We start from the raw sequence: 15,231 nt of genomic DNA on the forward strand, positions 1-15,231 counted from the left end.
GTGTGTGTGTGTGTGTGTGTGTGTAAGTCTGTCTATTATTGACAAAGGCCTTACTGGCCGAAAGCTTTATTGGTGATATAGGGTGAGTAGCAACTTTCCTTTGCATAATATTGTTACAATAACAGAAATTGTAATAAATACTGCCATCAATGGCAAATATGATGTCTTAAAAAAAAAAAAAAAAATCCATGAGGTTGTTATCCTACAACACATATAGTTGATTAACGAGTCTGGTTGCTATTCGACTGATCCTTTAATATAATGAAAGGAACCCTCATTTACGGAAAATGCTGAGCATACAAAAATTCATTTGTGAAACAATGTTAGAACAATTTTACCAGAATAGAAGTGGAAGCAAACAAGCATAGGCATAATACTAATATAGCAAAAGTGGCCAAAAAGTACCCCCATAATTATAATTTACATCATCCAAATACTGTACAGCATCTGCAATTTTGTGTTTTTCATTCTTAATTATGAAGTTACTCTACCAAAAAGTGATGGAAAACTCAGTTAACATTGTAATTACCTTCCATTGCATTTCCCATTTGCCTAGCTTCAGTCATTTTAAGTTGTAATACTTGAAGCTGAGGAAGATTATTATTCATTTTAGCACTATTTCTTTGAGCAGCTATCACTAGAGGAAACATCAGGACTCTTACTACAACTGTCCCTGAAAAATAAACACAAGCATTAAAAGATCCTTCTTCTACTTAACACTGTTGACAACATGTAAATAAAATGTAGTTTTACATTTATACTAAAATGTCAAAAGTTTAAGGTGGTCAAGAAGTTCAGAATCTAATATATTTAAAAACTAAACCACAACATTCTACGTTTCATATCTGTATTCTGTAATAAGTTTGCTACCGATAGTTTGATTTTCCTCCATCACATATCTAAAGTGAAACACCTATTGCAGAATTGAGGAAAATGTTAAAAACCCCCAAAATATGAGCAAAAACACATGTAATTGACATATATGATCAAAAATCGCAATCCTCTTCCATAATTTGTATTAAATCTGTCTAGGTGAAGCAAATTAAATATCAACACAATGTGTATACAATAATTTGTGGTACTGAATTTCATCAGTTCTTAAAAATTAAAGTTATATAAAAGCAAGTAAAAACTTATCAAAAAACTGAACTTGGTATCTGGGTACAAAGTAATCGAACTGTTTTCCAACATGATACGACTATAATTTATAAGTTCACAAAGTCACTCAGAAAAACGCAAAAACTGATGAACATGTTAAAACATTATAGCAGCTAAGCAGTTAAACCATAAGCATACATGCAGATATCTGCTAATGATGTACTACATCACCAATGGTGTTATTCTTTAACACTTTTCTTTTGAGCTGCACTTCATATGCTCACCACTGTTTGTTATTTTAGGCTTGATGAGCGAGACAGAGAAGTGAAAAAATGAGTTTACTTCCCCAATTGACATTACAAGCTTATCAGCAGTTGGCTCAGAGAATTTCTGTACACTTTGCAAAATGTAAATTTCAAAGAAAGCTCAGGTGCTATAGTTTCAATGCATGCCCTCTACCACTGCTACCGATCTTTACAATCTACAGTATGTAGTTTGTGTGGTGTAAAGTATGTGGTGTATATATGAGTAGTGTATGTAGTTGTTGCAACTGTATCTTGTCGGATTTTAACACGAAAGTCCTTAAAATATGCTATCGCAAAACCCTTGATCTATTTCCATGTGACATCTCTGCCATAGCATATCATCTACACAAAAAGTATGGTTTCAGCACTTCACAAGTTGCTTTCACCCCACTTGCACTCCCGTCACTGAAAGGCCACTCTCCCTCTCTACACATCCAGTAGGTGAGCTCATTTTACACGTGTTAGTATGGTGTGGCAGCTGCGCTGGCTATTGGGTGACTTAACAAGTCACTATCCAATAAGAGTTCACTAGCCGGAAACCAGCAACGTTTCCTCAATTATGATCAAGACATTCTTCAAGACTCAGTGTTTGAATTTAAAAGGTTGACAACTGATATTGTTGCTGAATACAGTACATTTCAAAGACATGGAAAAAGATGAGACTGAGTTATGAGTGGCACAAGAAAAGGTGGTGGCTGAGCCCTTTGGTACATATTGGCTCTGTCCGGAACAATTCATACCGACTGTCTTGTTTTTCCATTATCACTGCAACCTAGCAGTAGTTGTATCATAATTGTGTGATGAAGCTAAATGTTGCAAGTTGTGTTGGCAATACCAACCATGGATTAAATCAGCATTTCCTCTCTCACATCTTCCTTCTCCACAAGGGCCTAAAATATTCCCTTAATTCTGTCACCACTTGTGATGCAAAACATCTGTCTCTTGAGCCACTTATAATGTGTTCAGTCATGTCAAATGTGAATAGGAAGAAAACAGGACAGTCGAGTGAGACATTGAGTAAGAACTTAGAATCAAGGTAAACTTTACTAGGAAGAAATGTAAAATTGGAGGATTTTTAGCCTTGATCTTATGGGTTTTTAACAGGGGCTATAAATTTATGGTGTAGAATAACGAAAAACTTAAAATCGGAGAATGTAAAATCGAAGTTCCACTGTAATTTTAAATTCAGGTTCCCTTTTTTTCTGCTTGCATCCCTGCGACCCTCAGTTTACAGCACTAGACATTAGAGTCTTCGGTTCCCACAGCAATATTCAGAATGAATAATTATATTGAGGTGCAGTTTCAGTATGTTCTAGTGGACAATGTTGTATGTTTCCTGACCTAATCCATTAAATTTCAGGCATGCAGCCACGCAAATAAAATTTCTTCCACTGATATTTCAGCCGGGTATCATCCAACCATCCTCAGAGTAAGTCACAAGACTTGCAACTTATTCTGAGAATGGCTGGATGATATGCAGCCTAAATATCAGTGGATGAAATTTTATTTGCATGGCTGCATGCCCAGAATTTAGTGGGCTATTCATTACACTGCAAAAAGTTGAAAACGCACATTTTCTAGCCTATTCAAATATTTTAAGGTTTGTATCTGTCAAACTATTATACAAACTTTTTTTTATTAATGGAACTATAAACTTTCTCATGGAGCACCAGAGAAAGCCTTTTAGAAGACTTCAGTGGCATAACATGTGGAACATGTTTAAACAGTAACAAGACAGCTGCGCTGCAAAACCACTGTCTGCCATGTAGAGAAGAGATCCCACAAATTTGTGTCCTACCCTAAAAATGCAGGTCAACATGTGATTGAGGTGCAATGCCTGTGTTTACGTATACAATTAACATCAGATTGTGCTCTGCTGTTGTAGCAATTGGGCAACCTGACTGTCAAGCTATTCAAGACTTTCATAACGTATATGACAGTTGAAAAAGTGGATACGGTTTCCAGTTATGGCAAATATTGCCAACTTGTATGAGTAGCACTTTGGCCACACATTAAAAGACATTCTGATCATCAGTTCTCACTATCCGTTTTTCCAAACACTACAAAAATAAAAAAAAGTGAAATGTGAAGAATAAAGCATGTCAATGAAATAGTAATTGATGAGAAAAATTATGCTAACATTTTAGCAGCAATAATACACAATCCATGTGTCAATATGAGGCAGCCTGTATATGGTCAACGGAGTATTTTGTAAGTACTACTTTCCAATGCATTTCAGCCTCTCTACACTTTGTGCCCTCTACCTTTTATGGCAATGACTTTCAAAATCAGTAATAGTTCTTTGAAAACTTCAAAACGATGATGTGTTTCTGTGTAAGATTTTGTTTATGAATGACGCATTATTTACAAACAAGGGCAAATCAATACTCAAAAGGTGCACCATTGCTCAGTTGAAAATCCACAGGGGCTGAGAGAAATTTTTCCCAATGTGGTTCGAGCATTTCAGGAATCACATTTAGTCAGTGCAGTGGCACCACTTATGTAATAAAGACTCCTCTCCCAATCCCATTTATTTACCCATCCTATCTACCACCCTGTTTTTGTAGTTGTAATTGGCACTCAGAATAATATAGTTGCTTTATGTTTTGTTTCTCTATACGAATCTCATATTGTGAGCATTTTGTTATTTTACAATTTTATAGTCCATGCCCCCCCCCCCCCATTATCCTTTCTTCCCTCCCCTACTGGTCCTAACTGAACCTTGTATGTATTATGCATTGCCACGCATACTCTTGTTTTTTATAATGTATATTTAGATTCACATTTAGGTTTCTGTTCCTATTTCTGTATTATTTCATTTCATTATCACATTGTTCATTTATTTCTATAGGCGCAAATAGCATCACTGCACCAAATAGTTCAGTACTGCTGGCAGTATCTGGTAGTTAAGGTTTGTAAGGCCATCTCTCCATCAGTTGCATACTGATGCTGAGGACTGACATGTGACTCCACACTTTAATAAAGACTTTAGTTCTAGGTGTCTTCTTTTGGAGAATTCTTTACAATACCTTCTACATGTTAACTGTCAATGATTCCCGTCAATTACATTTGTGGCTATGACTCTGTACTTTCGTTTAGCAGATGTTCTGATGATGGGCTGCGCCTGAAACGCATCATTATAATGTACAAAAAAAATTTTTTTTTTAACAACAGTCAAACAGTTTATTCTGGTGACTTATTCAGATGGGCATAAATCTTCTCAAGTTTACGCCACAGTCACAGATCTACTAAGTAACTTTACTTTGCACTTTAACATAATGGTGGTTCTAGACATTTGCTCATATAGTGGTATCACAGCAATGCTGACTTAGAACAGAAAATGCGCGATTAGATAACACTTTGCTGTGAAGCTCTACAATTCACGAAGGATGCTGCAGTCTAGCAAGATTTCCAGAACTCAGTAAAGCAGTGACAGGCCTCAAACAATACGTGAGCTTTTACGAGATCCATTTGTCAAATGAGAATTCCATCTCTAGTCCCATGGTAAAACTTGATACTGAATGTGAAGATTAAAGCTGGCTGTTTATAAAAGAACCAATATGGATCACTTTGACATAGTCCCAGCAAGGAAAAACACAGTGCAACGGAGAACAATGTCCTGTAGTTTTGATTACATCATGAACAAAACTGATGTTACCAGTTGCCCATTTATTTATCATGCCAAACATATTGTCTGGTCAATTGTATTATTTATTCCAATTTTGAAATTACACTAAAATTGATTTCAGAACTGTAAGATTCCATCATTAGACACCTGTAATGGACACTACAATTAATTAAGAATCCACAAATTACGTATATCTTAGTAAACTAGAAAAGATTAAAACATCAACAGATTTGACATGTTACACAATCTTGAGAGTCTGTAGCTTACTGTCACCTAGATGCCAGTTAAACCATAAATACTACCTATGTCCACGAGTACAACCACAAGAGTCGCAGTAAGTATGCAGCTCTCGTCGTTCTTTTTTCCAGAACATACTTATTTTACAATGGGCAGCAGTGTACTTACTATATTCAAGCACTCTCTTTAAGTCGGCAGCACTGCGGCTTGTGCACTTACCTACAACAATTGAACCCCACCAAGGAAGTCCACAATCTACGTGGAGAAATTCTAAGCAGTGCTGGACAAGTCCTATAGGTGACCATCCACCAAGACCTAAACTGACGAATGATGGTTCTGTACCAACTGCCTGTGCAGCTTCTGATGCTACATCAAGAACTGGTGGTGGAGGTACTGGTGGCTCAGGTATCTTTTCAAGGATTGTTTCTGACAAGCTAGTTCCAGTTTCTGCTGTGGTACTTGATAACCTTAAAGCAGCCATTCCAAGTGTGCCACTTCTCATCCATTTTGGCTGAAGCATGCATCTTCCTGCTTTTCCAGCCAGCAGCCTCGATGAGTTGTGCTTCTGTATGTGATAATGTCGCACATGCTGAACTGACTGTAATTTGAGACATGAAGCAGAGTCAGTCTGTAATGAAAAGTATTTTTATACAGCATTAATTTTAATAGTTTTCACATAATACTGTTTCTTTACATCAGAGACAAACTTTCCTCATTATTATTAAATGACTGTTGTTCTGAAGCAGTTAAAAAAAAAAAAGTTTTCAAAATTGATAATGAACAAAATGTTATGATGCAAAACTGTACAACACATGCTGTCAAATATAAGCAATACTACAAAACACAAACTTGTACAATGGTGGGTATGAGGCAAATTTGAATGTTCATATACACTGCACATTGATTTGCTCCTTACATGAGGAGTCTTGAGGAATACTGAAAATATTAAGAATATGTTGATAGAATAGAAAATTATCATTGTACACTAGCTAATGGAGCAGTATTAATGAAGTAATATCTAAGCAGTACCAATCAAGAACATTTGTTTTTATCTACTTATATTTGAGATGACTGTAATTTTATATTTTAATAATCATAAAACCCAAATTGTTTCTGTTTCAATTGTATTACTCAACCATGTGTACCTATAGATGTACATTGTTTACATAGGTATTTTCTTATGAATACTTCTAGAAAACAACTGTATTACCTGTAGGCCCTACAGGCTAATTTTAACAGAAACGTACATCATACAGTACTAGCTTACATTTGCCTTTACTGGATTGAAAAATGCTTTTATCTTTACATATTAAAAAGGGATCCCAAATTCCTATATTGTGTCATTTTATATATCGGCAAATAAATTTTGCACAAGTATAAATAATTCCACCTGGACCTAAGATGACTCAGCACTTCTATTTACACCTCAGAACAATATGAGACAAAGTTTGCAGCACATGAACAGGTTTTGATCAACTTGTTGACCACCCCTTTACATTTCTTAACTTCCAAGATTTCAAGGAAAGCTACACACTCTATTTCATTGGTGTGTGATGAGATCTGCATTCTGAGACTCTTGAATGATGATCATTGGTATGAAAGTGCAGAAGTCAGTTCACAATTAAGATTTCAACTTGCTGCTGTGAAACAAGTTCTAATCATGTTAACAAGATATGAGGGAGTAAAGCAGCACTTGCTTATCAATTGCCTCTCTAATAACAACAGATTGAAGTCATGGGAGAAAGACTGTATGAAACATGGTAAAACTTCCTTCACAATTTTTAAGCTTACTTTATCCAAGTTAAACAGTTTACAGTCTTGCATCCTATAGACCCGAGCCATAACATGAAAATGTTCGATATAAGGCTGATCTTGGATAATGATGACACTGTCAGAAGAAATAATGATTTATCATGAGCCATTAGACATATAGACTTCTCCATGCATTATCGTCTTCACTGTACACATCCATATTGCTCCTACATACAGCGTTATTACAAATGGTTGAAGCGATTTCACAGCCCTACAATAACTTAGAAATCGCATGGGGTTAAGTCGGGAGAGCGTGGAGGCCATGACATGAATTGCTGATCATGATCTCCACCACGACTGATCCATCGGTTTTCCAATCTCCTGTTTAAGAAATGCCAAACATCATGATGGAAGTGCGGTGGAGCACCATCCCGTTGAAAGATGAAGTCGGCGCTGTCGGTCTCCAGTTGTGGCATGAGCGAATTTTCCAGCATGTCCAGATACACGTGTCCTGTAACGTTTTTTTCACAGAAGAAAAAGGGGCCGTAAACTTTAAACCGTGGGATTGCACAAAACACGTTAACTTTTGGTGAAATGCGAATTTGCTGCACGTATGCGTGAGGATTCTCTACCGCCCAGATTCGCACATTGTGTCTGTTCACTTCACCATTAAGAAAAAATGTTGCTTCATCACTGAACACAAGTTTCGCACTGAACGCATCCTCTTCCATGAGCTGTTGCAACCGCGCCGAAAATTCAAAGCGTTTGACTTTGTCATTGGGTGTCAGGGCTTGTAGCAATTGTAAACGGTATGGCTTCTGCTTTAGCCTTTTCCGTAAGATTTTCCAAACCGTCGGCTGTGGTACGTTTAGCTCCCTGCTTGCTTTATTCGTCGACTTCCGCGAGCTACGCGTGAAACTTGCCCACATGCGTTCAACCGTTTCTCCGCTCACTGCAGGCCGACCTGTTGATTTCCCCTTACAGAGGCATCCAGAAGCTTTAAACTGTGCATACCATCACCGAATGGAGTTAGCAGTTGGTGGATCTTTGTTGAACTTCGTCCTTAAGTGTCGTTGCACTGTTATGACTAACTGATGTGAGTGCATTTCAAGCATGACATACGCTTTCTCGGCTCCTGTCGCCATTTTGTCTCACTGCGCTGTCGAGCGCTCTGGCGGCAGAAACCTGAAGTGCGGCTTCATCCGAACAAAACTTTATGAGTTTTTCTACGTATCTGTAGTGTGTCGTGACCATATGTCAATAAATGGAGCTACAGTGAATTTATGAAATCGCTTCAATCATTTGTAATAGCCCTGTATTTTCTAATGTCTTCTACAGGCCATTGTCTCTACCCTTTCTTAGCTCTTGAAATTCAGCAAGTTTCTTTCCTGGCCCATACTTTGCATAGCTGTATGTCTTTTATTGCAAACTTTCCTTTTAGAGCACACTGGAAACTTAGTTTTGAAAATTGTTTATTTTACCAGAAGCATTCCAGCCATTTTCACTCTCCCGTTTATTTTTTTTCCTTTCCTAGTAATCTCTCTCACTGTTGTAATAACTTTTAATCTGGTTCCATGGTCAATGTTCATTTGTAAAATGTTCTTTAAAGAGGATTGATCACACATTTTGTGTTAACTGTTTTGCAGGTGACACACAAATATTAATGAAACTACAGTTACTTAGTTACCCTACGGCACCAGAGTTAGCCACATATGATGCAAAACTATTTTACTCTCTTGCATAAGGAGCATGTCATTGAGGCACCATGAAGAAGTGGAAAGTATGCCTCTTAACACACAGTGACAACTGTCATCAAGTGATGTAGAAAAACATATGGGATATTGTGATAGTTCCAGCAGCTCACTGAACAGTCATAGCACATGAGAGGTTCAAATATGTGATTCAGTTCTTCCTCATTACATCCATTCTTGAAATATGTGCATATTGAGGCAACTCTATCAGATCAAAATGTTGGTGCAGAGCATCCAGGGCATATATCATACTGCTGATCCAGTACTTTCCAACAACACAGAGGCCAGATACCTCCTGCAGACAATTACGTGAGGAATTATGAAATCGCAAGAGATTATCTTTTAGCAAAATAGGGCAACTTTTATTATGTTTCCACTATGATGGCTGTTGATCTGTATTTCAAAAACTAGAGAATTCCCATTAAGGGGTAAGGTGTACTCATGTATTTGAATTATGCCAAATTTAACTTAACATTCATGTCTGCATTGCTGTGTTGAGGAACCTCCTCCAAGTCTGACCTGCGGCCAGTTCTCACTAGCAGTTCTCTCTTCAAATATACCTTCCTAAGTGTTCCTTGGCTGTTCTGTCTTTCACTTCACATTATGTCTTTTGATATTTGATAGATAGACTACTGTGGTTTTTGCTGAATATGCAGCTCAATGGTATGGCTTAATGATGGTATCATGTTGTGTAAGATATTCTGGAGGTAAAACAGACCCCCAGTTGGACCTCCAAGCATTGTGTTATGAACATCAACAAAATTAAAACAAGTATAATGGAATGTAGTTGAATGAAATGATCCAAAGCTGAGAGAATTAAATCTGGAAATTAGAGACAAAATGTAGTAGGTGATTTTTGTTATTTGCAGCAGTACAAGTCATAATGGCCACAGAAGAGAGTATTTAAAATTCAGACTGGCAATAAAGAACTTATGAGAGAGAGACAAATTTGTTAACATTGAACATAAAACTTAATATTTACACCTTTTCTGAGGTATTCATCTGGATCAGAGCCTTGTATGAAAGTGAAAAATGGATGATAAAACAGTTCAGACCAGAAGGGAATTTAAGCTTTTGAAATGTGATGCTACAGAAGAATGCTGAAGATTAAGCTGGTAGGTCACATAACCAATAGGGCAATACTGAAGTGAACTGAAGAAAAAAATAAGAGCTTGGCAGGTAGGACATTGCCTGAGGTATCAAGGAATCACCAGTTTGTTAATGGAGAGAAGAGTGGGACATCAAAATGAGCAGGGCTACACAGGCTTAAGTATTGTAAGCAAGTTCAGGGAGATTTAGGTTGCAGTGATTATGCAGATATGGAGAGGCCTGCACAGATAGGTACGCATGGAGAGCTCATCAAATAAGTCTTCAGACTGAAGACAACAATATGTTAGCTTGCTTGACTGAGATGTTGTCCATGTCTTCACCTCATTCCAGAAAAAATAAATTCTCATTGAACTATAACATTTGTCCAAGTGAATTACTTCTGCTCTGAAAGCATGAAAAGCAGAAATATTTTGTCAGAGTACATCTCTTGATCAGTGGTTGTCAATCTTTTTTGCTTAAAACCCAATTCCGACACTGTAGGTTAACACCTCGGGCTGGAAAAGAAGGGGAGTGGAGGACTAAAGTGGCTGCTCAATGAAAACTTCATTTTTGCCAAACCAAGGTTATTGATAGCCTCCGACTTACATGTTTTGAACTGCCATATTATAGGGTATCACACCAATTACTTTTAAGTCAAATAGAACATAATATATTGTAACTACATGCACTTCTCTGAAGGCTCAGATGGCCAGTTTTCAGTACCTAAGTGCATACTGTGGTCACTTCACCGCAACAGGATCCCATGTTTTTTTTCTGATTTCCATACACATTTTTAGGCGTCTTCAAGTGCAACACGGAACTACATGTTTAGACCAAAAGACACTGTTTAAACACTGAACCACAATGAGGTAACAAGAATAATATAACAAACATGTTTTTAATGAAAATAAATGTGCGTGGTTCCTCGGTCAATCTCACTGACAATGGCAACATACATCAATTAGAACTAGCCTGACAATTACTCGCCAGCCAGTGGCGCTGTTCACGGCCAAAAATATGCCACTTTCCCAGCCCCTGTAATTTTACTGTATCTTCCCCCTACCGATCTTATTATTAACTGGTAACCTACAGAAATTAGTACATTATATTAATAACAGAATGTGGAATATGCAACGTGATCACAAATATTTTGAATGTCACTTTTCTTTTATTTATTGCATGGTGCTACAACACATTAATTCAACTGCATATTACTTGCCACAAACATGTAGCCTACTGTATTTGAAAGTGACCATCTCAATAATGTGCATCCACAAATCCATATCACTTCTGTCAGACATTTATAACACACTGGCTGAACGTGCTGGTTGCGTATGGTCATGAGTTGTGAGAAATGAAAGACAAACAATAAAATACTCCCACTCTCACTTCTGTTAAACCTGTAGTGACTGCCCTATATACCACTCTGTCCCTGGCATGAGTGGTAGACTTTATATAGCTCAAGGCTGAATTCACCATTGGTAATTAAAATGTAGCTTATCTTAAAATATTACTGTCTCTAAGTATTTTCATTTCTTACTAAGCAAGAAAAATGCACTCTTGACATGCTCTTAACATTAGTTGACTTTTTGGATTCAGCTGTTTGTTGCTTGGTGCATGTTATGATAAAATTCATGCTGGGGGAGAACCACAGGCTGCATGAATACTTTACTCAGGCCACAGTTTGGCAACCACTGTCCTCAGAGGTGTGAGAGCTACTTTTAGACCAAGGAATTATGCCCCGTAAAACACTTTAAAAATAAGGGTGACTTATATGTGCATGTTGGTCATTTCTTTCAAAAGATGTCTTCTTAAACCCTCTATACAACTGTTCCCTAGCAGACAGTCAATCTGCAAGTATGGAAACTACTTTCAATCATCACATAGAAGACTTTTGGTTTGTACAATTTTGGACAAAAGTGAACTTGGCAATGGATGTGAAAACATGTTCAAATCAACTTCAGTTGCTCCTCTTGAACAATCTTCCACACAGTGGTTGGGGCTTCCATTTTTCTTAATGGCTGTTTATTGGATCTTTTCTCTTCTTGCCTTCCCCTTCCTTCCACTTACATTTCAACATTCACAACAATTAAGTTAGGCCAGGATACAGACAGAATCATACAAGCATCACTCTATATCCTTTCAAACAAGTTCTTTCTCTAATTTATTCTTTCAATTTCTCATTGAGACTTATGAGTGAGTCTGTCTACTCCAACATTAACACCTTAATGGCTTTCCAATCAATGTAACACACAGTATATAACTTCTTCATTTGTCACCTCAAATATGTCTGTTTTTATTAAACAACAATGGCAAGATCAGGGACAGTGTGGTTTCTAACATATTGTAAGGAGCAATGCTGGCAGTTCTCATGATGTGGTGTGATAGAAACTCAAGCGGATGTGTGAGTACCTGATCAGGCTGTCTGTCAGACAAAAAGAAGAAGTTATTAATCTGTGGTGATTTCAATGTAAACTTTCTAAGTAATTCTGATAGGAAAAGTGAACTAGAAGTGTTATGAACGACATATAACTTAGAATCAGTGATCAATTTCCCTACACGTGTAGCTCAAGACAGTAGCACGCTAATATCGTTGTTGTGGTCTTCAGTCCTGAGACTGGTTTGATGCAGCTCTCCATGCTACTCTATCCTCTGCAAGCTTCTTCATCTCCCAGTACCTACTGCAACCTATATCCTTGTGAATCTGCTTAGTGTATTCATCTCTTGGCCTCCCTCTGCGATTTTTACCCTCCACACTGCCCTCGAATGCTAAATTTGTGATCCCTTCATGCCTCAGAACATCTCCTACCAACCGATCCCTTCTTCTAGTCAAGTTGTGCCACAAACTTCTCTTCTCCCCAATCCTACTCAATACTTCCTCATTAGTTATGTGATCTACCCATCGAATCTTCAGCATTCTTCTGTAGCACCACATTTCGAAAGCTTCTATTCTCTTCTTGTCCAAACTATTTATCATCCATGTTCACACTAATACATAATGTATTTGTACAGAAAGAGGATGTAAAACAAACACGTGCTTTCCCCGTGGTAAATGGACTGGTTAACTTACAAAACCTAACAGGGTGTACAGTTCAGAAACCATTAAGTAAAAATGTGAGGTCACTCAACCTGATATCTATAGATCACTTCAGAGAAAGCTTAAGAAATGTTAATTGGGGAGACGTATATAATGAGCCAAATGCTAATGATAAATGCAACATATTTCTTGGTAAATTTATATTCCTTTTTGAGCATTGTTTCCGAAAGAAAATTACTAAATTTAACACCACACACTTTTCAAAGAAACCTTGGATTACTACAGGCATTAAAGTGTCTTCAGAAAAAAAAAAAAAAACTGTATGAGACAGTAAGAACTGGTAAAGATCCAGAAGTAGTTTTACACTATAAAAATTATTGTATCATACTGAGAAAAGGTGTAAGGAAATCGAGAAATATATATGTTAGAGAAGAAATTAACAACTCCGGCAATAAAATCAAATCAATATGGAATGTTGTTAGAAGGGAGACCGGAAAAGTAACCACTGGGGTAGGTACTATTACTATTAAAGAGAACGAGGCCATCCTAACCAACAGTACACAAGTAGCTAATGTATTTAACAACCGTTTCTAAAGTGTAGGAGAAAAAATTGGCGAGAACAGTTCAAAAGAAAAAGCCAGGCAGTACATGGGAGAGTCTATTTTGAAAAAAATTAAGTTTCACGTAACAACCTCTTGTGCAATAAGTGAAATTATTAAATCTTTGAAAAATAAATGTACTGTTGGGAGTAGATGACATCTCTAATAAGATACTAAAACAATGTGGAGCAATTACAGCTGATGTTCTGAGTCACAAATGTAATGCATCACTGACTCAAGATATTTTCCCACATAAGTTAAAATACGTCATTGTCAGGCCTCTCTACGAAAAGGTGGACACCACAGATGTCAATAATTATCGGCCAGTATCTTTGCTTACAGCATTTTCAAAAATCTCCGAGAAAGTAATGTACTCAAGAGTGGTTAGCCGTCTCAACAGTAATGGGATACTTAGTAAATCACAGTTCGGATTTGAAAAATATGTTGTTCCACTGAGACAGCAATATACAATTTTACTGTCCATATAATAGAGTCTTTAAATAGTAAAATGTGACCAATAGGAATTTTCTGTTTGTCCAAAGCATTTGATTTTGTGAACTATGACATTATGTTATAGAAATTACAATTCTATGGTATAAATGGAATAGCATACAAGTGGTTTAAGTCGTACCTACAGAACAGGAAGCAAGAAGTTTCCTTATATGTGTCAAGTGATTTAAATAAGTTTGCCACTTCATGTAATTGGGGTGAAATTACATTACGTGTTCCACAGGGTTCAATCATGGGTCCCCTTCTGTTCTTGATACATGTGAACGACCTCCCTTGCTATCTGAAACAGGAAGCTGAACTGACACTGTTTGCTGATGATACAAGCATCAATATTAATCCAGTAAAAGAAACCCCAAAGGTCTCTGGAAAAGTCATTAATTGGTTTTCTGCAAATGGGCTTGCTCTAAACTTTGAAAAAACACAGTACAGTTCCTTCGATAAATATAACACATCAACAGAAGTCAGTAGACAGGGTAAAGCATAGCCTACTAAGTTTTTGGGTGTACGTATAGATGAGAATCTCAATTGAAAAATTCATATTTTGGATCTTCCAAAGCAACTATGTTCAGCAACTTTTGCGATCAGAATAATTGCCAATTTTGAGGATATAGAAATTAGAAAGCTAACATACTTTCACTCTCTGATGCCATACGGAATATTATTTTGGGGTAACTCAACATTTAGACAAAAAGTATTCACTGCTCAAAAGAAAGTGGTTAGAATAATGTGTGGGGTTCATAGTCGCATGTCTTGTAGACATCTTTTTAAAAGATTTGGAATTCTTACAACAGTCTCACGGTACATTTACTCACTAATGAAATTAGTTCTCAACTTGGACCAGTTTTTAAAACAACAGTGACATTCACGATTATAATACCAGAAAAAAGAAATACTTACACTATCCTTTACTCAACTTATCTTTGGCACAGAAAGGGGTAAAATATGCTGCTATAAAAAGTTTCGACAAATTACCAGATGAAATAAAATGTCTGACAGACAGCAGTAATAGCTTCTATAATAAACTGAAATCATCTCCTTGACAACTCCTTCTGTGTAGATGAATTCCTCAATAGGAATAAATAAATCTATTAATATAGTATATGGATTTTGTGCCATTTAAGGGAATTGGGTAAATAATAGAAATATTAATATTTAAATTAAAAAAAATCTTGTTTCATATGTGCATTTCTTGCGCACTTGACACGTTCCACATCACAACGGTTAC

At 36.8% G+C, this 15,231-nt stretch overlaps 1 protein-coding gene across 2 annotated transcripts in view; it reads right to left on the reverse strand.

Moving 5' to 3' along the window:
- Positions 1 to 15,231, reverse strand: part of LOC126188159 (mitochondrial inner membrane protein OXA1L) — a 34,093-nt gene that overhangs the window by 16,300 nt on the left and 2,562 nt on the right. The window contains exons 2-3 of one of the 2 annotated variants that reach the window (XM_049929673.1): positions 5,488 to 5,866; positions 530 to 673 (exon numbers count right to left, since the gene is read on the reverse strand). In XM_049929673.1, coding sequence (XP_049785630.1) covers positions 530 to 673; positions 5,488 to 5,866 — 523 coding nt within the window. Of the gene's footprint in view, positions 1 to 529; positions 674 to 5,487; positions 5,897 to 15,231 lie in introns of both variants that reach the window. The other variant, XM_049929672.1, reaches the window with a different exon arrangement.

This window comes from Schistocerca cancellata, chromosome 5 (assembly GCF_023864275.1).
Source record: "Schistocerca cancellata isolate TAMUIC-IGC-003103 chromosome 5, iqSchCanc2.1, whole genome shotgun sequence".
Lineage (NCBI taxonomy): Eukaryota > Metazoa > Arthropoda > Insecta > Orthoptera > Acrididae > Schistocerca > Schistocerca cancellata.